We start from the raw sequence: 27,195 nt of genomic DNA, 5'->3' as shown, positions 1-27,195 counted from the left end.
TGACTATATTGGTCCCACGCCCACGAAGCTGGCTCTGAGGCTAGGTTTCAGAGGTTATGGCTGCCCTAGATGGCCTCAGAGCTGTCACTATGAGAGTAAACCTTTCTTTCTTTCTGAGTCTAATCAGCCAAATGAGAACCAATTTACCTTCTTATTACTACCGAATATTTAACAAGTGGAAGTTCCAGCTATTCATCCAGACATAAATAAGCATTTTGTCCACTTTGAAAACTTGCCCTTCAATTATTCTGATTCTTCTGTCTAGACCAAGGGGTGGAGTTGTCCACAGGTCAGAGGTCTCATTTTATCTGGCAGGATAATTGTTTTGTGCCAACCTGTTCCTTCTTTACCTCTTATCCTCTCAAACAAACTGGCACACAGTTTGTAGAGCGGGAAAATCAGCAACCACCGTCTGTTAAAGAGTGCCAGTCTTTGCATGGGGAAGGCATGGTTAATTTTTCACTAAGATTTAAGTCAGATTGGCCAACTGATTTAATATGCCTTCGGTCCCCTGCCTCTAACAAGAATACTTGAAAGTTGAAATGATTTTTAACAAAGTGGTCAAAAAACTCTAGAGGAAGATTGATTTTTATTAACTTTTGAAGCCAAATTGAAGACCTTGTGTTGCCAATGTGGTCTGCACATAATATGAGACACTCTGCAGGAGTTTGGGTAGAGGATAAAGTTGGAGAAAAAGAGAATCATAATCATTATTACAATGTTGCAGGCCATGTGAGCCACATCTCTGCTCAGGAGCGCTCTGTGTATCTGTTTTATCATGCAGGCAGTACAGCAATGTGTCACAGAGCTTAAGCCACCTTAAGACACTTGAGAGATTGAATGCAGCGATTCACAACTTGCAAACTTTTGAGATAAGCACACTAATACCTATGTCCAAGGTTTACTTCCAAGAGAGTCTCATTCACTGGTCTGGCATAGACCCTGGGCATCCAGAGTTTTTAAAAAATTACTCAGGTTATTCTACTGTTCAGTCAGGCTTAAAAAACACTAACTAATCTGAGCCTAGAGAAGTTAAATTATTTTCCCAGAGTCACACACTTATTTAACAACATAGTTCTTGAGCCCAGCCTCCTCAGGACTCCTGTCAGTTCTGTTTCTTCTCTGTTGTATGCACCTAGCACAGGCTATATTAGATGTTTTGTTGGGAAATATATATGTGGGTAATTGAAAGGAAGCTAATTATTATTATGTTTCTAGCTATTGATAAGGAAACTTTGTAATAGATTCATAAAGTCACTATTGTTTAATGAGGTTGATGAAACTCAAAAGCTGTGAGCAGGAAGGGATCTTCGTAAACTTACATCCTAGGTTCACAGAACCATTTTCTGTGCCTTTTCAAGTACTTTGTAGTGTTCGGTCCTCCATTCCCAGGCTTGACAGGCCCCCATAAAATCACAGTGAAACCAGCACTTGACAGAGAAAAATTGTGACACAGGAAGAAGACGTTCAAAGCTGACAGAACTGAGGGATTCTGACTTCCTGTTAAGTACCAAGCCACATCCTACCAAATTGCAAGCCCCGGAAAGCTATTCCCAAACAACCAGAAGACCCTGCAGTTCACTCAGATGCCCCATAAATGTCAGAACATAGAGACAAAGCGAGAAGATAGTAAGAGGCAAAAGCTCTGGTTTAGGCATTATTTTACTGGAATGGAATCCAGGTAACTTTCTAGGACCCTTTACAGAGCAACAAGAAGATGAACCCATCAGCCAACATAGTATCATTTCTCAAAGACTCTTCTACATCTGGGGCTCACGCCTTACATTATTTAGGAAAGGAAGCAGTGTTGGACTTGATTACAGACAGAATCTTATTTTCTTGCTAATCATCTCTTCCAATTAATGCTGAGCTGATTTGTGGGCCAGGTAAATAAGTGTAACCTAATTAAGGACTTGTATTTAAACCTCTCAAGTCACCCACGTAATTCTCTTTAGGTTTTCCCTTGCTATTTACGCTCCTTATTAAATTAGGTTGAGCCCCTTATTATAATCTTCATATGATTTAGATAATTATTTCTAGCCCTCATTTTCACACTTAAAGCTCTAACTATAGAGCCTGCCAAGGATGAAAGCCTTATTCTCTGGGTGTTGTGGGTGTGAGGTGAAAGGGAATGTGGGGATTTAAGGGGGAGATAACAGGCAGGGGGAGGCTGTCAGCAGCATGACATCTACAAGCTTATGCTCTTAATATCCTTTAGGATTGAATTTGAGATTTTAAAAATTGTCTATCTTTGCAATACGCAGATTTTATCTGGGAATCATCACTGATTGGTACACACCAAGTAGGAAATTAAATGAGTCCCACTTCACAAAATAGCTAATCAATAGGCTGTGGCTAACCAAGCAGCTTTACATACACATGGTAAGGTTTTGAGAGGTTTTGTAATTGTTCCATTGATTTTCAGCTTCTACCTTGTAATCTCAAGACCACTGAACAGGCAGTACCTTTGGAAGGTTTTTCTGAAACTGAGAATAAAACTAGAATTTATCAGTTATATTTCTGATCCTAATCATAGATCTACAGAGAAGGAAGAACCAATTCTCGTCCAAGAAACCATCCTATCTTTGCATCTAGAAAATGTTATGCTAAATAATTCTGGCAGAAAATTCATACACTACCTCCTATGACTAGTTCATATGCTTACTGGAGTTGTATATTATTTCTAAACCTTGAGTTGTGGCTTGTCAGCATCCATCCCCTGTAAGTACCTGATATCTCACATTGAGACATTGCAAAAACAATGTGGAATAAATTACAATGACACCTCCACTTCCAGAGTTTTCTGGGTCATCAAACTAGGGATTTGATGACAGTTAATGTGATTCTAAATATTTTCTAAGGATATCTTTTGTCTATTAAACCATCATAAGCATTAAACTCTTGCTGCAAAGCAAAAGGCCCCATGGACTTGGAAAGCTGGTATTAGCAAAATTGCCTTAGCAGTCTCAAGCAACATATTCTGTTCAGCCACAGCTTTAATTACAAGTGCCCATTTTAAAGGTACCTACAGAGAGTTAGGAAATGAAATGGTGCTTGTTACATTTCTCAAGCGGAAAGGAAAATGGGGCAAATTTTCCACTAGAGTCTTGGAAGAAAGGCATTAAAAGTATTGTTAGAATAGATTTAGCAATGATAGTTCCATTTTTCAGAACACTACGTAACAAAAACCAGGTGATCACTTCCAAGAATTAAAGATGGCCTTACAGTAGAAGGAGGTGGACCTGTCATTTAATATTTCCAAGAGTAGCCAGATTCATTGTTCTGCAGTTCCTTTACATTTTCATTGAAACAGCAGGGCAAATTTACTTGGGTTAAAATTTAGGCATAAAGAGGTGACTGATGAATTTTCAAAGGCAGGTTGCTCTGCCAAAACTCACATTGAGAATGCCAAAGGAAGATTATTATTATTTTTTCTTAATGAAACAGCCCATCTTTTCTATGCAGTATGGTTGCTGCCCCACCCACCAACCAGCCTTTGCCTACTGTGGGTTTGATGAAGGGGAAAGGACTATCTGGTTTGTGACACCAAATCGGTGCAGAGCGAAGCCATGATAAAGTTGAGTTCTGCTTTGATAGGCAAATAGTAACATTTCTAATGATGAAGCAGTCAGAGTGGCTTTAGTAAAAAATGCAATAAGTCACCTGCTAAGCAAAAAGACCTTTGGCACCAGGCAGAGCAAAAACTTGAGAATTTTAGTTACTGAAGGCCTCTGCCATTTGAATGAAAGAAAATCTCTAGTTTTCTATTTATAGTCTCACAGAATGTCATGTCTAAATTTGTTGTTTGGAAGTCAAAATACATTTTCTTATGAAAATCATGCTGATGTACTGGCCTCCAAGGTAACTAAGAATAGATCAAAAAGTACAATTTCAACCAGAACTAGCCTCTATTTCATACAGAACATTCTTGAGATGTTATTCTGATTGTCATTAGCACATCACAGGGCCTTCCTGCTGCCAGGCAGTGAAGCTAATGACAGAAAGAGAAGAGATAGGTAATTCCAGCCATGTGTAACTTATTTGAGCCCAGTTTATCTCTTGAAATGATAAATTGGGGAACTAAAGGCCATGGATGAAGAAAGGATTGGGTAGCCCAAACAGGTACTTTTAGAAAGATAAACACCTGCACCAGTCACTCCCCAGATAACTCCGAGGTGAAAAACAAAGTTATTTTGAAAGGCATACTGAAGCGCTAAAGGCAAGTTACTTGGACCTGTTATACCCAGGAGTCATATATAAGGTGAATGTGACCTTCATTCAACTTGCATTTATTGGTTTTTCCACCATACGTGGTATGTTCCACAATTTAATCCACACAGTGTCCTGTGAGGTCGTCAGGATCACCCCTGTTTAACAACAGAGGATGCTCAAATTGCCAAAGGACTTGCAATGCCGCTATCTGACACTCAAGTGTCATGCTGCTTATGTTTGAAAAATCTCTAAATGGGAGCACCACATCAGAGTAATGCTCAGGGGACAAAACTGAGCATGCTCATTAGGAAGACTTCTTGTTATTTGTAAGGTGAGCCCTTTGCAATTAATAGACTCACAAGTGACAGTCAAAATTGCCGATCTTGACAACCAAAATAGCTCCTAATTTCAAATCATATTGATACTTAATAGGAATTGATTAATTGCTCTGGGCACGTCCATTTATGAGCGTGGAGCTGCTGACTCAGCACATGAGTTAACTGCTGTATTAAAGCACCTGGAGGGCTTACAAAAGGAACTGATCTTTATGAGCATAGGAATATCATTTAAAAATGAAAATCCTCAGATAATCTCAAAATGTTTTATCCCTTGGTTTTAATTATCCTCTTATCTACAAAACCATGTACCTGTGTTGCTAAATGGTGACAGCCAAAAATGAAAAAACTAGCAAATTAATTCACTTAAATGCTTTATTTATATCTTGCCTTTTATTCTCCAAGAGAAGGGCACAATAAATCACAAATAATGGGCAACATCCAAGGGCCAGAGCCACCCGTTGTTTGTGCTACTTGCATGATTCTAGATAATTAGGTGTGTTCTACAGTTAACCAAATGTTCCTTTGTGTAAGAATTAGTACTGGTCAAAAGAGGTTAGGTAATTGAGGATACTTTGAGTAGCTTGTCAATTGCTGCATTTTCATATTTATTGTGGCCTTACTAATTCTTCCAGTACTTCCTAAATCTTCCTTTGGATTTTCATGTAAAATACTGAGCGCTCTTTCTTTGACCAAATAACAAACACAAAACACATCATTTGGGATGTTTGGTCTGGGGAAAAGTTATCATTCTTGCTGTTCATGTGGTACCTGGGGAGCTGGTTAGAACTGCAGAGGCCTAAGCCCTACCCCAGATGTATTGAATCAGAGCCTATATTTTTGACAAGGTCCCCAAGTGAGTTCTGTGCACATTAAAATTAGAGAAGCACAGCCCCATCTAGAGCCGCCAGTGTTAACAGTAGCTTCAATAATGAATTAAAGGATTGTTGAATAACTAGCTCTGATATTTCAGTCACTCACCTTCCCTGGGTCTCTGTATCCTCATTTGAAAAGCAAAAGAATGGAACGGATTCTTTTGAAGAGTCCCATGATTGCCAAGATATCTCTAAACTCTGTTTTCTTTCCAAGACAGTGACTACTTCATAGCCAGTGCTGAAAGACCTACTAAAGAAAAAAAGACATGGTCAGGTCAAACACAGTCCCTCTCCTCAAAGCTCTTGCAACATAGGGAGATAAAATTGACACATGGGAAAAACAACCAGAAAAAAAATATGTATCACACTGGGTTTAAGACTTATATTGCATCAGCCTGAACTTGCATTCTCAGGAAAAGTCATGTTGGATGAAACAAAGGCCTTTGAAAGATGAGAATGCTTTCTGTAGATGAAAGGGGCGAGACTGCATTATCTAGGACTAGGAGGGGGAGCAGCACTGGCCAAATGCAGGGAGAAGTGAGGAAAGCCTCAGAATTGGCAAGATTATGTCAAGTTACAGGGGATGCTGAGGGCAAGAATGGGGAGTTTACATCTAATAGAAGAATTTTAATTGAGAAATAATACGGTCCAAAAGGGATTGAAGAAAGAAATCTGCCTGTTGGTGTCTCATAGAGAGGTCAGTAGGAGGCTGTTTCTGTAATTCAAATGGACATCCTTATTGTAAGGAGAATACATTCTTAAAGTGGCAACTGAAGAAATAGAGAAAAGGAGCTGGTTGAGAGCACTGTTTTGATAAGTGGACCATTAGGATTTGGAGACTGATTGGTCATAGGTAAACGAAAAGGAGAAGTACAGAGAGACAGAGCCTTTTACACCTTTGAGGTAAAGAGAAAGGGCCCCTGGGGTCAGACCTGGGCTGTGAGCACTCTCATACTAGCATAGTGAACTTGAGAACATGATGGATTCTTTCTGTTCCCATCGGTAAAATGTGGGTGAAACCAACATCCCTGTTGTTGGGAGGAGTATGTGAGAAGGTACAAGTAGAACACACAGCATGCATGTGCTTGGTGCACAGTAAATACACAAGGTTCTTGTATTCTGGTTATTTTGTTGTTCTTGTTTTTTGGGGACTTTTTTTTTCTCTTTTTTTTTTGGAGTTGGAGTCTCGCTCTTGTCGCCCAGGCTGGAGTGCAGTGTTTCAGTGGCACGATCTCAGCTCACCGCAACCCCCGCCTCCTGGGTTCAAGTGATTCTTCTGCCTCAGCCTCCCAAGTAGCTAGGATTACAGGTGCACACCACTGCACCCAGCTAATTTTTTGTATTTTTAGTAGAGACAGGGTTTCACCATGTTGGCCATGCTGATCTTGAACTTCCGACCTCAGGTAATCTGCCTGCCTTGGCCTCCCAAAGTGCTAGGATTACAGGCGTGAGTCACTGTGCCTGGCCGGAATTTTTTTTTTCTTAGTAAAGTAATTGTGACCAGTGAGAAAAATGTGAAGAGAGCCCACGAGTAGTGTGACCTCACCTACTGTCTCTTTCTTCATCTGTAAGATGGGGAGCTGGGATCAAGGGGATCTCTTAGGTCATTCATTCATTCACTCTCTTGATTGCTTACTAGCTGAGTAACAAACATTCTGTGATAATGAACACAGCTTTGTATGGGTTAGGCTACTTCAAAAGGTATTTCAACATATTGAGTAGTTCTATTGGTCTTTTCCAGTGAGCTGCTCACCTGATCAATAAGTAGACCCTTTTCATTTCTTACTGTTATATTGTATGTATAACTATGGAAGCCCTAAAGTAAATTATTTATCAAGGGAGGCTTATTCCTAAAAATGAATTTATTTATTACCAATTAGTATGAATAATTGAACTCCATAATATGTCACTTAGCTAGTTAAGCTTGCTGAAATTATTACACAATATCTGTATTAATTTAGTATGAATTGTAATCTCCCTTCACACTATGTGAGTTAATAATGTATGCATATCTATTCCCAGGTACTAACTATGGCTCTGGATCTCACAGCATGTTTGTGCCTGGTGCACAATAAATATACAAGTTTCTTGTATTCTGGTTATTTTGTTGTTCTTGTTTTTTGGGATTTTTTTTTCTTTTTTTTGGAGACAGAGTCTCCCTCTTGTTGCCCAGGCTGGAGTGTAATGGTGCAGTGGCTAGATGAAATGTATAGGTGCAGATCTACGTGGAGAATTTTGGGGTTCCAAAAGCCACAATCATAGCAACTCAGAAATGTTAGGAATTACTCTGTAGTCTTGCAAGAGGCAAATAATTTTAGGAGTATTTTTATACTTTAGATGCTTTTCTATGTTTAAGAAAAGTGTAATTTATATCTCACCTTAGGAGAACATAAGTCCACATTAAATTGGGGTTCTTTAAAATGATATGTTAAAGTTGATAAATAAGAGAACAGTAACTTGAAAAGCAATTTCTTAACATGTCTCACACTAAAGCATTCTTGGTTTGTATAGTTTGGAAGCCTTGCAAGTCCCAGTTCTACTTTATTTTACTAAATAACCTGTTCTGGAATTAGTCAAAATGAAATAAATTCAATTCAGCAGAACCCCCAAATTTTAACTATTCAAGTCGCTAAACCACACTACTCAAGTAGCAGTGTACAGGCACAGCAAAAATGTTATTCTTTCATCTTTATCTTAAACCACTTTACTGAGGTATGACTGGCATGCAAAAAGCTGAATACAATTAGTATACGCAACTTGATGAGTTTGGAGATATACCAGGGAAGTCAGCACAATCAAGGCCATAAGCTTACCCAACACCTCCAAAGTGTTCTTCTGTCCCTTTATTTATTTATCCTTTTCTTTAGTCTTTTATTTTATAGCATTCATTATAAATATTTCTTATAAAGAGACTCTCAATGAAGATTTTTAAAAGAAGCTTTTACTTAAGAAATTCCTCTGTTTGCCTCTGATACTCCAGTACCCTCTCTTCTGCCTGAATGCTCCTTGTGTGGCACAAAAGTACACATTGGTGAAAATTTCTGTTGATAGATAGCTGAAAGTTTTTGCCCTCTGCATGAGAGTTGGTGCACAAAAGATGCCATTTTTCATATTGTAAACTCTAGTCAAATTCTAGTGATATAATGTACTTAGCTAAAATTGTCAACATTTACTCTGTATTCTGGAATCTTTTTTTGCTAGATAAGTCAAATCAATATAGAAACAACTGTATTGAATGCCAACACTTTGGATTTCTGGCATATATGTTCAGGAAACTTTAGCTCCTTGGTATCTCTTGATGATGCAGCTTATTTTATTAAGCTGCTTTCATATTCTGCGTGCTTTTGCCTCATGTTTCAGCTAAATATATTTCAAATATACTTTAACGAAAGAATAGAGAAACAATTTTTGAGGCTTTGAAACAATGAGGTTTTCCAGACCCAAAAGTATGGCAGTAAATTGTCATCTCCTGGATAATCTTATTTATAAATTGAAAAGCATATGTTTGTATGATTACATGCAGGCATATTCACTTTGTGGTTATGCAACTTCAACATTCATACTTAAATTCCAGAATTAATAATTTTCCCTTCTTTCCCACACAACATAGGCTTTAGAATGCCATAACTCTAGTTGTTACCATTCATTTATATGCTGTATTGTCTAGTGCTTTAGTTCTATCACTTTCCACTGTAAATTAGATGTTATTTTATATTATATACCCAATACTTTTTAAGATTTACCTTATATTAACTAATATCTTAGTTTATCTTCCTACCTTACAACCCAGATCATCCATTTTGGATCATGTAAGTCCTGCTTCCTATATATATTTTAAAACTTCCTTCAGGCCAGGCGCGGTGGCTCACGCCTGTAATCCCATCACTTTGAGAGGCCGAGGCGGGCAGATCACAAGGTCAGGAGTTCCAGACCAGCCTAGCCAAGATGATGAAACCCCATCTCTACTAAAAATACAAAAAAAAAATGGCTGGGCCTGGTGGTGGGCACCTGTAGCTGTAATCCCAGCTACTCGGGAGGCTGAGGCAGGAGAATTGCTTGAACCCAGGAGGCAGAGGTTGCAGTAAGCTGAGATCATGCCATTGTGTTCCAGCCCAGGTGACAGTGCAAGACTCTATCTCAAAACAAACAACAACAACAACAAAAACAACTTTCTTCAGTGAAGGTGCCTAGAAGTAAACTCTGTCAGTTTTGGCAGTATGAAAATATCTATAATCTGCTCTCATTTTTAAAAGATAGTTTTGCTGAATATAGAATTCTAGATTGACAGGTAATTTCTCTTGACACGTGGAAGGTTCTGGCTTCAGGTGTCTATTGTTGCTGTTGAGGAGTAGGTCTTCAGTCTAATGACTATTCTTGGTACGTGATCTGTCTTTATTTCCAGCTACTTCTGAGGAATTTCCCATCCCTTTGGTGTTACGTGTGATGAGTATGTAAGTGAGGTTTCTTTTCATTTATCCTGCTTGGAAGTCACTGAACTTTCTGCATCTTAGAATTGGTATCTTTCTATAATTCTGAGGAATACTCAGCCAATATTTCTTCCAATATTTCCTCCTCCCCATCATCTCTTTTACTTCTATCTATAATTCTGATTATCTCCTCCAAGCTCCTTTATTTTCCTTTCATGTTTTCAAATCCTTTGTTTTCCTGGCTGCATCTCATTTATTTTCTGGATCTATTATCGTTATATCTAATATGTAATTTAACTTATCCATTTTAATTTTCATTTACTTATTACATTTTAATTACTAGAAGTTCTGTTTGGTTCTTTTCAGATGTATATATATATGTATGTATATGTCATTTTTTAGTTTCTTGCTCCTTACTCTTATACTCAATCATCTCATTTATGCTTTTTAACATATTAACAGTTATTTTATAGCCTGTATCTGATCGTTTCAATGACTTTGAGGATCTTATTTTGGTGCCTGTTGTTTCTATTGGTTCTCATTCATGCTGCCTTATTTCCTGTATAATTTATTTTATGGTTTTACTATGAAATACTTATTTCCCCATGAGAATTATTTCAGGCATGGATTGATGACATATTCTTCCCCAGAGAACCTGCATTTACTTCTACCAGTTATCTGGAACCATTGTCCGGCCAGAACTATTTAACATTAAACACTGCTTGGCAATTCTTAAACCACATTGATAGTGTGAATATAGACAAGACCTGTGTGGGGGCCTGATTGTGTTTAAAAATAATCAGAGGGGAAATTTTTTCCTCATTTACCTATAGTCAAGGTTGAGGTAGGCAAGTTTTCTTGCCATCTTCTTCTGTACGTCAGGCTTATTTAGTTTTTTTTCTTTCTTATACTTGAGGTTGAGCCCTTTGAAGTGTACCAGCCCTATGTGGGATCCCATATTAAACTCTCCCATAAAATCATTCAATTCCCCCCTGCGTGCAACCATTAAATCAGATGCTCTAGGTCTTCCAGGGTTTAGGAAAGACACTCAGGGTCAAATCCTGCTTTGGTACTCCCTAACCTCCTGAGGTTCTAAACTGCTTCTTTGTTTAGGAGTCTCAATAATTCTTCTTTTTGTGCCAGCTCAGAAACCTATTTCAAAGGACTTTCTATATTTGCCCAGTTCTTCAGTTGTTTCTAGCTAGAAATTGACGTTTTTTTTTTTGTTTGTTTGTTTGTTTTTTGAGATGGAGTCTCGCTCTGTCGCCCAGGCTGGAGTGCAGTGGCGCAATCTCGGCTCACTGCAGGCTCCGCCTCCTGGGTTCAAGCCATTCTCCTGCCTCAGCCTCTCCGAGTAGCTGGGACTACAGGCGCCCCCCACCATGCCCGGCTAATTTTTTTGTATTTTTTTTTCAGTAGAGACGGGGTTTCACCGTGGTCTCGATCTCCTGACCTCGTGATCTGCCCGCCTCGGCCTCCCAAAGTGCTGGGATTACAAGCGTGAGCCACCGCGCCCGGCCGAAGTTTTTACATAATTACATTGAGACCTAAATGAGTATCCATATATATATGGTTATATACATATTTATTACTGCATATATTTATAGTATTTCATTTATATAGACTTATCATAACTTTATTTCCAGTTGCATCTGGTAACACCTTGATATTTGCTATACACTCAAATTTTCAACTATTCTTCAAGAATAGTTGTCCTGCTTTTTGTTACTTGTCTTCTTTAAAAGATAGAGTAACATTACATTTGGTATGCAGTTGTTATAGCTATAAATAAATGTAATTCACTATTACCTTATTTTAAAATTCTCATTACATTATGTAGAACTGTAGAATCTTTCAAATCCTCTCAAAATAATAGGGTCACAGAAATAATAATATGTGCATCTAGTTAATATAAAGAGATATGAAAAATATTAGAAACATTTGAACTGTTGTACACATGTAAAGGGTGGTGAAATATAAACATAATTTCCTTTGAGCAAAGAACTCAGTCTGGGAAAAGTCATGCTTGCACAACATTTTAGAAAATCTAATCATTTCAAAATGAATTATCATAATTTCAAGAAAGCCTTTAAAAATACGAACTCTATCTAATGAAGGCTCTTTTGATAAAGCAAATGATCACCCCTTTTAAAAAAATCTGATTTTATATAAGACATTTTTGTCACATAACTACACATATAATTGCCATCAGTAAAGATAACCAGCCTTAGCCAGTCCTGCCTTGTCTCCCTAATTTATGTCCTTTCTTCTTCCAGTATGTGCGAGTATCTTTTGATACAAAACCTGATCTCCTCTTACACCTGATGACCAAGGAATGGCAGCTGGAGCTTCCCAAGCTTCTCATCTCTGTCCATGGGGGCCTGCAGAACTTTGAACTCCAGCCAAAACTCAAGCAAGTCTTTGGGAAAGGGCTCATCAAAGCAGCTATGACAACTGGAGCGTGGATATTCACTGGAGGGGTTAACACAGGTAATTGCAAGTGGAACAGAGAAAGTCAGCATAGGCCATGGGAATGTTGTGCCTGATATAATTTTCTGCTAAGGTTAATTATCTCCATATCACCCCACTTCATCCCTACCCATGGGTCCATGGTTGCTAGTTATCTCTCCCTCCTTTATCTAAATGAGAACTGTAAAGTTATTTCTTAACCAAGAAGAATTACTTACACATAAGAAATGGGTTGGGATATTTAATAGTTGACTATACAGAATTCATAAACATGACTAATGGAAATTCACAGTATATTTTTAAATAGCTCAAGTTGCCAATAATTCTTTAAGGAATGACTTCTGCTTTAAATTGGAAGCCCTACCTCTGTCCTTTACACAATTTCAAGTTTGGTGCCAAATAGCTTTAATTTTTGCAAAATGATGTTTCCATCTGGAACATAAAGGCAAAGTCTAGGGCATTACATGTTTATTGTTTAAAATATTTTATTAACTCCTCACTGTGCCAATAGAAGACACACCTCACTCTGAATTCCAAAGAATTTTTCCTTCTTGCCATCTATATTGTGATACAGATGCATTCTCAAATCAATTCTTACTGGCCCACCTATAGTTAAGTGCTTATTTACAGAACGTTTTTGATGTGCACCAGATAATGGAATGGCTGCCTGTAAATGTTTTTGGCACATTCCCCCAGCCTGAAGTCTGAGGTGCCAATTGGAAATGCAGAGGTAATATTGCAATAAGTTAGGCAAACTTATTACAAGCCCCAAAGTCTGTACATGTGGATACATTCGTAGTTAATGGAATATTCTAAACATAACTCTGGACCAGTTAGTTTTAAATAACACTTTATCTCGGGCCAGGTATGATGGCTCATGCCTGTAATCCCAGCACTTTGGGAGGCCAAGGCGGGTGGATCACCTGAGGTCAGGAGTTCAAGACAAGCCTGGCCAACATGGTGAAACCCTGTGTCTACTAAGAATGCAAAAATTAGCCCAGCGTGATGGTGGGCGCCTGTAGTCCCAGCTACTCAGGAGGCTGAACCAGAAGAATTGCTTGAACCTGGGAGGTGGAGGTTGCAGTGAGCCGAGATCGTGCCACCACACTCCAGCCTGGGCAACATGAGCAAAACTCTGCCTCAAAAAATAAAAATAACACATTATCTTAATGTTGTTTAATTTTGCATTTGTAGTTTGGATGCTGTTTGAGTAAGACCTACACTGAGAATTCTCTTAAATACCTAGAATTTGTGAACATTCTGCACACAGCTACATAAGGATATTTCAGTGATGAAGTCTGCAGACTGCTCATGTTCAATGTTATTATGTGAAATTCTGATTCAGCCCATACACTGACATGATCTTAGAATGACCTGCTTAGCTCTTTACTCCTTATCCTGTAGTAATCAAATATCTGCAGAGCAATTTTTCTTTCAGTGACTGTTCAGGTTTGGAGCTCCATGTTTCCCTCTCAACTAAGCAGGCCTCATTGGCTTGTGATTATTGTCTATTGCATTCCTGTCACATAGAGACCCACTCAAAGGGTTCTACAGGTTCAAAAGAAAGTCTTACCAATGCTCTATTTCTAAGAACTTGGAATATTGTTTACTGTTTTTGTTCTTTTATAAAATGCATTCAATATCAAAAGAAGAATTTATAGCCTACATGCTACAAACCCAAGAGTTCATCTCTGCCTCACTCCAGGCTTAGTGTTCAATCCAATACCCAAAGTGAGGTTCTTAACTATAAAATGTTAAAGTTAGGTAAGAGGTATTGATAGAATTGTGCAGACAGATGAGCATACCATAAAGTTAAACTTCTTGTCCAGGGCTGGCCCTGAAAGGAGTTTTGTACTGGAAATAATTGGAAACAATTTAATACCAATATTCACAGCCTTATTTAGGGGAGTTTTGTTTTGTTGTTTTTTGGTTCGGGTCTGTTTTTTTTTGTTTGTTTGTTTGTTTTACCAGTTCTCTCACTCAGAAGATTCATAGATGAGATAATAAGTGAAAATTATATTCTTTCCAACACTCTTGAATAGCTCAACATGATTAATGGCCATTTACACCGTTTTGTTATTTGCTTTTTAAACAGTGATTCTTTCTGTTTCATCTTATGAATATTTCAGTATTGAGTTACTTAAATACACGTCTTTTCCCATGATTAAATTGCCTGATGTGTTTCATGTGTTTAGTTAGTTTAGTGCGCAGTGTCTGAGCCCTTCCTCTAGTCTAGCCCCTGAGGTGTAGGAAGATGAATAAGGCACTGACCCTCCAAATTTCCTCTCAAACAGTTTTACTGTTAGAAGAGACATCTTCACATATAATTATGAATCACTGCAGAACATGTTAAGTGACATACTGAGCTATTCAAAATTGACAAACTGCAATATGTTCAAATGGAGAAGAAATCAAATCCAACTCAGCATTCATATAGGAAATGGCACTGGGTATAAATTTTTCCTGGAGAAATGGGTGGAATTTTGATAAGCAGAAACATCTTCTCTTAGAGGATATATCTTATATGTCTTCCTATAAAAATGAACATTTGAGAGGGAGGTTAAGAGAATTAGAAATTGCATCTTCTTTAAATGATTTTTAAAAAGGTAAGAGTTATGCTGCCTAACATCTTGTAAACTGAATTTTCTCACCCTTAAGTATGATGGGGAAGGTCATTTTAACAGAAGAGGAAAATAATTAGAATGGTGAAGATTAAAAGGTGTGTCTATATATTTTAACATAAATTTTCCACAGAATAATCCAACATTGTCTTTATGAGTAGGTTCTCATACAGGTTAACAAAATCTCAAACTAAGTAACTCATGTCTTTGAATGAATTTAACTCATATACAGACTGTGGTGTAGATTTAACATACCATTATACATGGTGCTTTTAACATGACACAGTCAAGCTGTTGGTTCCTAATCATGCTAACAAATTATTGTGCTTATAAGAAAAAGAGTTTCTAGTTTAAAAAATTGTATTTATTCTTTTTATAGACATTGGGTGCTTTTTGTTTTTTTGATATAAATTGGAGTAAGAAATGCAATGCTAGAATTCATATACAAATCTGGCCAATGCATCTGGCATTACAGCCACGAGTTTGTTTCCTCCTAAATACAAGTAGTTTGTATAGAAATGCGTCAAAATTTTATATTCAATTTATTTAACCTCGGGGGAAACCATTACCACAGTTTTCTTTAGAATGATGAAAAGATATTTGCTTTAAAAGACAAAATCAATGCTTCTCTGTTTGTTTTTTTTTTTTAGGTGTTATTCGTCATGTTGGAGACGCCTTGAAGGATCATGCGTCTAAGTCTCGAGGAAAGATATGCACCATAGGTATTGCCCCCTGGGGAATTGTGGAAAACCAGGAGGACCTCATTGGAAGAGATGTAAGTCTTGAGTGCTGTCCCTTTCCATGACTTCTCCTAGAGAGGATATCAGAAAAGTATAATAAAATTAGTATTCAAAATATGCATATTATAGTACTCTTTTGGTCCCTACTCACTAAAATGAAACTTACGTTAAGGAATGGTTTCTTGGGCAAATATTTATTTTCTAAAATCTCTAGGCAAACTCCAGGTCAATTCTTACGATCAAGAAAGGTCCAAAGTAAGACTTACCACCTGTCCCCTCTCTGCTTAAATCAAGCAGTGGTCTTTCTTCACCCATCAAATCCTGCAATTACTCTTGGTATAATGATATCAAGATTCATTAAACCACTTAATATATGGCAACATGAACTCATTGACAGATATACTAAACACGGACTCTCCGCACCCCAAGGCTCTAGCATCTTTATAATGTGAGTATCTTTCACCTAGCTCCTGAGAGCTGCAGAGAGAGATTCTTTTCATTTCAAAGTACCATGAGGTCTATCTGAGCCACAAAACTTTTTTTTAGGCCGGGCGCGGTGGCTCACGCTTGTAATCACAGCACTTTGGGAGGCCGAGGCAGGCGGATCATGAGGTCAGGAGATCGAGACCACGATGAAACCCTGTCTCTACTAAAAATACAAAAAATTAGCCGGGCGTGGTGGCGGGCACCTGTAGTCCCAGCTACTCGGAGAGGCTGAGGCAGGAGAATGGCGTGAACCCGGGAGGCGGAGCTTGCAGTGGGCCGAGATTGCGCCACTGCACTCCAGCCTGGGCGACAGAGCGAGACTCTGTCTCAAAAAAAAAAAAAAAACAACCTTTTTTTAAAAGTGGCTAAGAATTAATTGGTCTTAAACTACTTCTTCTATTATGCAATACAATGCAACCATCTTATTTTAATCCAACACAATATATGCAATTTTTAAAAATGCAATGCAAAATACTTTGAATTAAAAAATAAATGTCATCATAGGGCTCACTGTCCTGCCCTTTGCAAATCTTAAAATGTGTAGTGTGAGTTACCTATGGCAATGCAGGCATTTAAAAAAGGAGGTAGGATCCATTTGACCCTGAGCAGAGATACTTTCCCCAGGGGCTTGCATTTCTCCTGAAAATTTACCTAAATGGGACAGACTGTGATGCATTTGAGCGGCAGACACTTTCATCTCAGTTTTAAATAAAACATGTGTTTCAAAAAAAACTAAATGTCATGAAACACAAGCGGTAAACAAACACTGTTGACCTTAAAAAATATCTTTATAGGGTATGAATGCAGATGTCTTATGTACATATATTGCATAGTGATTAAATCTAGGCTTTTAGTGTACCCATCACCTGAATAGTGAACATCGTACCCAACAGCTGATTTTTCAGCCCTCAACCCTCCCACCTTTTTTAGTGTCCAATGTCCATATTCCACTCTGTATGTCCATGTGTGCCTAGTATTTAGCCCCCACTTATAAGTGAGAACATGCAGTATTTGACTTTGTTTCTGAGTTATTTTACTTAGGAAAATGGCCTCCAGTTCCATCTATGTTGCTGCAAAAGACATGATTTCACTCTCTGTTATGACTCGGCAGTATCCCACCATACATATATATATGTATGGTGGGATACATATATATATGTATGGTGGGATACATATATATATGTATGGTGGGATACATATATATATATGTGTGTGTATATATATATATATGGTGGGATGTGTTGGATATATTTATGTTGGATATATATATAATATATGGTGGATGGTGGGATATATCTCTCTCTATATATATATGGTGGGATGTATCTATATATATCCAGTCCTCCATTCCTCCACTGATGGACACTTAGGTTGATTCCGTATTTTTTCCATTGTTGATTGTGCTGCAATAAATATATAAGTGCAGGTGTCTTTTTTATATAATGATTTATTTTCCTTAATAAAAAAACACTTTAAATCCATTAGAACCTTTATTTTAAGTGATAACAAGTGTCCACATCAATGATATCAGATTCCATGTATAAATGCTAATTTATCCAGGATACATAGGATAAGGAATGAGATATCAGTTTCATTACTGTTAATATTCTCTTAATTAAAATTTATTGACTGTTTCATATTACATACAAATTGAATATCTCAGCAACGATTTCCAAAGTGTTATATAGGCAGACCTGACTGGAAAAGTAAGTGTTACTAATTTCTTCAAAGTATCTGAGGCTAGTCTTTCATGTAATATATTTGGGGTAATACTTAGATTCCAAATTGGCTTTTAATTGTATGTTGATTTTGCACTAGAACAAATATATGTCTTAAAGAATTAGAATACGCCAAAATGCTTTCAGCACCAAAATCATTTCAGCACCAAAATCATTTAATAATGCATATTAATACATAAGTTAATTGTTTAAAATGTGTTGATTCAAAAGTCATTTTGAAATGTTCATAGCTTCAGGATCTCTCTTGTAAACTCAAATTATTATTTTTCAATTTGAAGGGGGACACTACTTTGAACTTTCTCATTCAGATGAACTATGAATAAATGGCAGTTGATTATTTCTTTATGCAAGATAGAGTAACTAAATAATTTCCTTAGTTGCCTAAGCGTTTGCAGAGAATGCTAGCCTACTGGCTCTTTGTATTATTTTGTTTGTTCATCTTATAAATTTTATAAGATTGCAGAAAGACAGTAATTCTATTACATTTACTTACCTGTTGAATTGGAAGAATCGCTTCTGATTCTTCTACCTCCCATTCCAACTTTTTCTCTGACTTCACCTTCTCCCTTCGCTCCTCATTTTTTTTCTTCTTTTGTTTCTCCCCATTCTTCTGCTTGGTTGTATGCAACTAGAAACTTATGCATTCCAATGGGACTTACTGACATTGTCTGCCTTCCCAGCTGAACATAGCCTTGATCCTACCACAGAGGGCAGAAAAACGTTCAATACATGTGTGCATCCATCATCCCTGTTCCTGAGGGTCTCGTAAAGGCAAACCACAGCTCACAAAGAACCAGGTGGACCACGGGAGAGACTATTGCAAAAAGGAAATGAAAGTGGCAGGTTATAGAGAACACAGGAAAGACAGTTGTATTTTACTTTTTCCGTAACTCTTTCACAGGGATCTATTGAATTTTGACCACTCTGTTACCTTCTTCCCTTAAAACTGGGGAACTAGAATATACCTAGGATTTCTCAGACTCTTGTGTGATAATAGAGTTAGTTTTTCAAGTTATAAATTATTCGGAGTGAAAGTACTATTTTTGGTGTACAGGATTTATGACATAGTTTGAGATAAATTTTTGTATGTGTTCACTATTCCAATATGATAGCTAAAAGGTAATATGTTAGGTTGCCATTAAAAGAGGTGTTTGAATAAAATGGTGGTTGGTCACTAGTGAAGATTTCCCTCAAGATTATCAAATTAAAAATATTATCTGGTAAGCTTCTTACACAGTCGCAACTCTTTTCTCAGCTAGCTTAATGTACTGCCATCTGTCCTTTTCCTTCCGTTTTATATAATCAAAATCACATGTAATAAACATCAAAAAATAAACCTTTTGGCATCAGACATCAGGTAGCAGAGAAAAACAAAACAATGTATTATTAAAAATCTTTACCACTTCAGAATTCTATCAAAATGCAATCATTTGAAAAAATAGAATAGCTGCATCTTTGGTCAAGTCTGTTTATACTCCAGAATAATATTGAAGAGGTACAAAATAAATGTCAAGGGAAATCTGGGAAATGTATTGGAAATAAATCCAAGGATAAAAGAAAGGCTCCATTTCTTATGCCTGATATTTTATTGCAGTAAATTTATTTCCAAACCGATGGAAAATATAAATTATTTTATTTCTGTGGGGCTGGCTCTCAGATGAGAAGCTTCACTTTTAGAAGCTGAACATTCAAGTACTACTAGAATTATTTTATTTATTGATAGAAGTAGTGAGTGCAGCAATTGCTATTCATCTTAATCCCTTTAGGATGGCACTAGAGAGGCAAATACTAGTCCTAAAGATAAAGAAGAAAACTTACTTGTCCTTGAGTGTGCCTCTAGATATTCTGAAACATTCACCTCCCTTCAGGTCTCATCTCATCGCTGGGCTTCAAGTTACTTAAGTGTAGAGCGTTTGTCTTTGGATTCTCAGAACCCAACTTAGAGCCTCACACTCAGTAGGTGCTCAGTAAATATTGATGAAGATGGATTGGGCATGATGAAATTCAAGCTACAGGGAAAATAAGTATTATGGAACACATAATGATAAATCTTACCTACTTCACAACTTTATCACAACTTCATCTCGAATCCTACCCCCAAGCTGCATCACATGATTGTGACTACAGTGGGGACATTTTTTAACCAAGCATCTGGATGTAAAACTGTTTTCTTAGATAGCAACTCAAGGTGGAAGGTGGAAGGTGAGGGAGCGGCCTCTTGGGTGTGGAGGTAAAACGGTGTGGGATGGAAACAGGCCTTTCTCTAAAGCTTTTGAAAGATGTGTGATCTACCCATCTGAGGGATAGCACTAACCTTGATGTTTTAAATTTAAATATTATCCATTCTGTTTAACCAAGCCCTTCTTTTCTCAATTAATAGATCAAACAACAGATTTTGGTGAGGAATAAGGCTATGAATACTGAGATGATAATCATTTTATCCCCTGCCACTTAGGCCTGAAAACATACACTGTTTCAGTTATTGAGGCTGACTCCACCTCTGTGGTTTCTCCATATTATTTCTACCATCCCTCTCCTCTATTACTATCCACAATCCTACACTTCATCAAATTTAGCTCAAGGCTCGCTTGCACCAGGACATCTTTCCTGACTAACTTCACACTTAACATCATATCCCTGATTGTAATGTTACCACAGCTGTCTTCTTCCTCCCCAGCTGGCTTAGTCTTTTCAGGTTTCTATAACAAAATGCCACAGACCAGGGGGCTTATAAACAATAGAAATTTATTTTTCCACAATTTAGGAGGCTGGACAGCACCTTCCTGCTGTGTCTTCACATGGTAGAAAGAGATAGGGATCTCTCTGGGGTCCCTTTTATAAGGCCCTAATCCCATTCATAGGGCCCCACCCTCATGACCTGATCACCTCCAAAGGTCCCCTCTCCTCACTATCGCCTTGGAAGTTTGAATTTCAACATATAAATTTGGGGGAAGAAGGGACATAAACATTCAGTCCATTGTACCGACTTAATTAAAAACTCCCCAAAATGAGGACTGAATTGTTTATTTCTTGTTAACCCTTAATGTCATAGTATGTATGAACATGACATAGTGACATGCCACTTAAACTCTGTAAGATTTGGTTTCTTCATCTCTATAAAAACACTTACTTTGCCTGTCTTCATACAATTTCTATGAGCATAATCATGATAATAGTAATTATAATTTATTGAGCTCTTATTTGACTATGCTCTGTGATTGCATATATTAGCTTTACAAGGTATGTATTATACCCCCTTTACAGTTGAGTAAACAAGGATCAAAACCAAGATCCAACTGTCTCTAATGCCCATTTTCTTAAATATATGTATGTCAAGTAAGATGTTGGAAAATATTCAATGATAGTGTGTCTTTATTGTTGGTTGAGATATTGGCACATATCTGTGACTGTAAACTGAACTCAGAGATAGACTCGATGCATGACCGGAGCCCCTTTCTTTGTCCCTAGAGGATCTTGACTTGGATAGAGGATTCTGAAAGTATCACCAGTATAAAGTCAAGAAGGAACTTCCAATGAAATATAATTTTCATATGACACAGTTTGAATTTAGATTTCCTACTTTAGAAAACAATCTGACCAGATTTGTGTCAGGTAAATGAAGAGTTTCTGAGGCCTTGATTATTTGTCTTCTCTGAAATCTAGATTAACAAGACACATAACAATTTAAAAACCCAGACATAATCAAAAGACAAAGCACCTTCCATTTTAACTTGAGGATGGAAATTGTGTTTGGGTAGATTTACAACACATCATCTTGTGTGGCTATTAAATTATCTTCATATTCAATGATGTCTTCTATTTTCCCTAAACTATAGATTTATTTCTCCAAGTTTTATAGCCTGTAAGGTTTCTTATGTTTAATTGGAAAGTGCTCTTTTGATGCCATCTTTATGTTTCAAGTCAGGAAACATCAAGTCCAATAAGACAATTGATTGCTAATTTAATGTAGTTATCAAGTCAGTACATTTGTTACTTATTTCTGAGGCAAGCCAAATATGACTTCATATTACAAGCTCAGAAAACTTCCCAGGAGTGGCCCTGGCATGGAGTTGATTGGATTTTTACGATTAGATTAGATAAGATGTATCTGGGGATGTGCGAGGAAAAGGTCGGAGACAAGGACACTCGCCCAAATCTGTTATAATTATACCAGACAGAGCCAATGCTTGCTGATCCTGGACCACATTCAGGTTTGGAGCTAACTGCCTTAGTCACATTCACTTACGTGGGGAATGCGGTTCTAGTGAGAACAATGATGAGTTTGGATCTGGGCATGTTGATTTTGACTTTCCTTTGAGATATCTACCTACATGAAAATATCTGGCAGGCCAGTGACTATGTGAGATAGAAGTTTAGAAGTATGATCTGGCTACACACTTAGATTTGGAAGGCATCTCATACAGATGGCAATTAAAGTCATTGTGGTGGATGGGAGAGTGTACAGATGAGGAAAAGGACGGCTTACCCCGGGATCCTCATGGTCTCTAGCTTTTAATGGATGAGCAGAGGACAAGCAGCCTGCAAAGGAGACCAGAGAAGTGTCTGTGGAAGCAAAGTCAGAGGGAGTCATGCAAGCGAAAAGAAGAGTGTGCTTCTGAAGGAGGGTGTAGAGTGCAATGCCAAGTTCTATCAAGAGGCTAAGGAAGGCAGAGACCTGGAAGTGCCCATCCATTTCATCAAGATGGATATCACTGGCATTACTGGTCAAAGCTGTTTCAGAAGAATGGTGACAAGGCAGCAATCTTCAATGGGTTCAGGAGGGAGAAGTGGAGAAGCAGAGTTGGCAGAGACCTCTTAGAGGTTTTGGCTGTGAGGGGGAGAGATCCAGGTAGTCAAAGGGAGCCACAGTGTGGGGGAATTTTTCCTTTAAGATGGGGGAGACTGGAGTTTGTTTATGTGCCGATGGTAGAAAGGGACATAGGGACAGAGAGGTGGTAAGTGATAACTCCTACAAGGGCCATGAGGTGATGGGGCCCAGAGCTAAGGAGGAAAGATCAGCTGCGGGTACACTTGTCACTGAAGGAGAATGGGAGACAGTATACATGTGGAAGATTGGTGTCAGGGTGTTGAAGGAGTTTTAACCTGGAGGTTTATCATTTGTCACTGAAATAATAACGATAGCCCCAACAACAACTAAAATAATATTCACACTTCTGTAGAGCTTACTGTCAGCACCCTTCTAAGCACTTTTACGTAGATAAACTTGTTTAATTCTCATAGTGGCATTCAGAAGTCATCATTTTTAGCATTACTATCATCTTCCCAATGTTCTATAACTGGTAAAGGATGTTTCTGGGATTTAAACCTAGGCCACCAAGCTCCCCAGACCATATTCTTAGCCATTATCCTTTGCAGTATAGAGACCAATACTGCTTCTCTATGTTAATAACAGCTCTTATTTGCTTGAGATCATATTTCATTGTTCTATGAGTTTTCTAGCTCACAGAACATTATAAGTATTATAATACTTATAATACTTCAATGGGGTGATTATTATTATTCTCTGTGTACATATGGAGACAATGAGACATGGAGGATAAATAACTTGCTTAAGGTTACCCAACTGGCAAGCATGTAGGAGCAGGAGTTGGATCACCTGCCACATGGAGAAGGGATGGTATTCGGGTCAGAGGTGTGAGGAGAGTGATGGAGGATGTTAGTCACCCCAGTGGAACAGAAACCAGAACTGATTAGAGCCCAGGGAAGGAATGCCAGGCAGAGGACTCGGGGTGGCAAGGGGATGGGGACTAGAGCTTATGAAACTATGATGCATCAACCAGTTTAGAACAAAGAGGAGAAGACACATTTTGAAGCCTTAAAGAAGCAAGCAGATAATAATGATAATATCAATATACTATTATGTTAGCTATTGTTATGTAAAAAAAAGTACCTCAAAAGTAATGGCTTTGCATTAGTAGATTCTTGCATTGCTATAAAGGAATACCTGAGACTGAGTAGTTTATAAAGAAAAGAGGTTTATTTGTCTGAGGGTTCTGCAGACTGTAAGAGAAACATAATGCCTGCATCTGCCCCTAGCGAGGGCCTCAGGAAGCTTCCACTCATGGCAGAAGGCAAAGGGGGAGCTGGCACACCACATAACGAGAGAGGGAGCAAGAGAAATGCCAGGCTCTTTTAAACAAAGAGCTCTCATGTGCACTAACAGAGCAAGAGCTCCCTAATTACCATGGGAAGGGCACCAAGTGATTCATGAAGGGTCTACCCCCATGACCCGGACACTTCCCACCAAGCCTCTCCTCCAACTTTGGGGATTACATTTCAACATGAGATCTGGGAGAGACAAGCGCTCAAACTATATCAGGCTTAAACAACAAACATTGATGATCTCACAGTTTCTGACGGCCAGGAATGTATGAGTGGCTTGTCTGAGTGGTTCTGGCCTGGGCTCTCTCTTGAGGGCACAGCCAAGATGGCAGTTGGGGCTGCACCATCTGAGGCTTTGGATCGAGCTGCAGTATCCTCCTCCAAGATGACTTATTCAGGAGTTCCTTGCCATGTGGACCTCTTTACAGGGCTGCTCCATCATCTTCACACATGCCACTGGCTTCCCCCAGAGTAAGTAACGTGAGAGAGAGCTAAGAGAAACCCTTTTATGACCCAGTTTTCGAAGCCACACACTATCACTTCTGTTTTATTCTATCCCTTAGAAGTGAGTCACTGAGTCCAACCTAGACTAGGAAGGAGTTTCAAAGAATTGCTGGAGATATTTTTTAATCACCCCACTCATACATGGTGATTTCTAAAGGATGTAACCTCCTTTCAGAACTCAAGAGCCTTTTCCCACTGCCAGTAGGTTCTGTAGCTGAATGGTAAAGGGTTCCCCTCAGGACTGGGCAAAGGGAGCAAGTCCATTTGTGTGGAAAGCATGAAATGAGGACTGTGCTGCTCTGCAGTGTGCAACTTAAGGGACACATTTTCAAAGTGCTGCAGAAAGACATAATTATTCCACCCACAGATTTCAGGGGGATTCACACTGCTAATGTATGTGGGCACTCTTTGGAAATGGATCCCTGGGTCTGCTGGTCTCTAGTTTGGATTGCCAAGCTGAAAGGTGGCATCTGGGTTTCAATAGGACCCTGCTCTACACCTATCCTTACAGCCGAGGTGCCTGAGTGGGCAGTAACTAGCCAGTGTCTCTGCTAGCTCTGGCCTCGCTATAATTGTGAGGACACACAGAGCCTTTCTTTTTTTCATTTCATTCTCTCAGTCCCCATGTTCCTTTATCTCAGATGCAGAGGTTCCTTCCCACCTCTGAGCGGTATCCCATCTTCCCTCCCAGAAACAGATGCCTGATCCTAAGAGAATCTCCCCACTCCTTTTGTTTCTCTCTCTCCAAAGCACAATGCCGTTTTGTTGCCTGCTGGTGGCTTTCCTGACCTCTGTATACATACAGTTCTAGATGGCTCATCTGGAAATGATCTGATCAGCTGTCAGAAGGACTTTCATGCCCAGCTGAGCCACTGATAAAAATGTCCAGCAGCAAAACCAACCCTAATATCCTCTACAAATTTACAATCAGACTGGGTCCTCTGCCTTCCCTCTTAAAATCTACATGGGATTTAGAGAAAAGAGTAGGATTAGTGGGGCAAATTTGACCAAGATACCTCACCTCTTTGAGCCCCTATAGTTCTTTCCACCTATAAAGTATGCCATCAATGGGTTAATCCTTGGGAAATTGTTCATCACAGTACCTGGCATGCAATAAATGATCAATAAATGCTAATATTTTTCAGCCTAAATTAAAATGGTGGTGCTATTAGGAAAGAATGATTGTTTGGGCCACACATCCGCTACCCTGCTGCTTGCCTGGAGCATGTTGGTACACAATTCAGTAGGTAATGAGGTTTGGGATTGCAGAAGGTCTGTGATTGATGGCACAAAAACCTGATGTAGTCCAATTCAATTCTGTCTGGAAAACTAGTCCCAGGTCATCAAACTGCCCTCTCATTTCAGAAAGCACCATAAAATGGAAGAGACCACAGGACATGAAAGAACTACTTTTCTTTCCGTAGCCAACACACATTAAAGGTCACTATTCTGCGTTAACTTGAAAAGAGCAAAAGCACTGTTTAATACAGGCTGTCCAGACTCAATTTTAGAGGCAGGAAACAGAAATTAGTCAAGTCCTCTAATTTACAGATGGAAAAACTATTGTCCAAAAGTTTCTTTCAGTGAATCTGTTTTGAACACTTATTGTGAGATATTACCAAGATGCATGATTGTGTATCTCTTCAAGCCAGCATAATATTTATCACACACTATATTTCCTCAAGAAATTCTTAATAAGTAAACAAATGAATGAATTCACAGACTTGCCCAATGTTAGAAATTAGTAACTAGAAGAACTAGAGCTAGAACACCCATCTCCTGACTTCCTGTTTACTACTTCTGGGTGAGACCAAAAACGCTTGAAAATAGTTAGGAAAACTCAAGCAGTGTTCTTAGATTAGCTTCTGAATCACTGATTTAAGCCCATACAGAAAACACAAATGAAGCACTCTGCCACCAGCCCATGACTGAAGGCTGTGTTATAGTGTCTCTGAATCAGTCCCTTCCTGGGAATGATGATGTCCCTACTAATGCCTTCTATAAAAGGGCTTTACCTCCATTCACCCCTTAAACAGCTCCCACTTCACTTCAGAGGGCCTCTTTGTTTCAAAGTTAAAGTATACAGAGGCCTCAGAACCAGAATTTTATCAGTCAGCCAGTATTAAAAGGTGTACAATGGATTAATGAGGCAAGAATTCTCTCATTTACTCTTGAGGAACAAGAAAGAGAAGCAAATGTCATTGCTTACAGGTATTCTGGCCCACGATGCTCAAAGAGTACTAAGTGTCTAACATCCATTTCTAAGCAAATTTCTCTTCTAGATATACATACTACTACATTTTTTAATTTTTAATTTTGAAAAATGTTTGTGAGTACATAGTAGGTATATATATTTATGCGGTACATAAGATGTTTTGATACAGACATGCACTGTGAAATAAGCACAACCTGGAGAATGGGGTTGTCATCCCCTCAAGCATTTATCCTTTGAGTTACAAATAATTCAGTTACATCCTTTAAATTATTTTAAAATATATAATTAAGTTATTGTTGACTGTAGTCATCCTACTGTGCTATCAAATAGTAGGTCTTATTCGTTCTATTTTTTTTCTACCCATCATACTACTGTATTTACCAACTATAAAAGTTCACCTGATATGAAGCCCTTTCAGACACCATTCAGCCTTTCTCAACTCAGGTTTC

The 27,195-nt window shown here is 38.3% G+C and overlaps 1 protein-coding gene across 10 annotated transcripts in view; it reads left to right on the top strand.

Annotated features, from left to right (window-relative positions):
• The window catches only part of TRPM3 (transient receptor potential cation channel subfamily M member 3), a 563,637-nt gene that overhangs the window by 271,709 nt on the left and 264,733 nt on the right, over positions 1-27,195 (top strand). For all 10 annotated transcript variants that reach the window (XM_032164279.2, XM_032164271.2, XM_032164269.2 and 7 more), the window contains exons 4-5: positions 12,126-12,339; positions 15,590-15,714. In XM_032164279.2, coding sequence (XP_032020170.1) covers positions 12,126-12,339; positions 15,590-15,714 — 339 coding nt within the window. The remainder of the gene's footprint in view (positions 1-12,125; positions 12,340-15,589; positions 15,715-27,195) is intronic.

The sequence above is a fragment of the Hylobates moloch genome, unplaced genomic scaffold (genome assembly GCF_009828535.3).
Source record: "Hylobates moloch isolate HMO894 unplaced genomic scaffold, HMol_V3 SCAFFOLD_10, whole genome shotgun sequence".
Classification (NCBI taxonomy): Eukaryota; Metazoa; Chordata; class Mammalia; order Primates; family Hylobatidae; genus Hylobates; species Hylobates moloch.
This window is presented reverse-complemented; position numbering and strand designations above follow the sequence as displayed.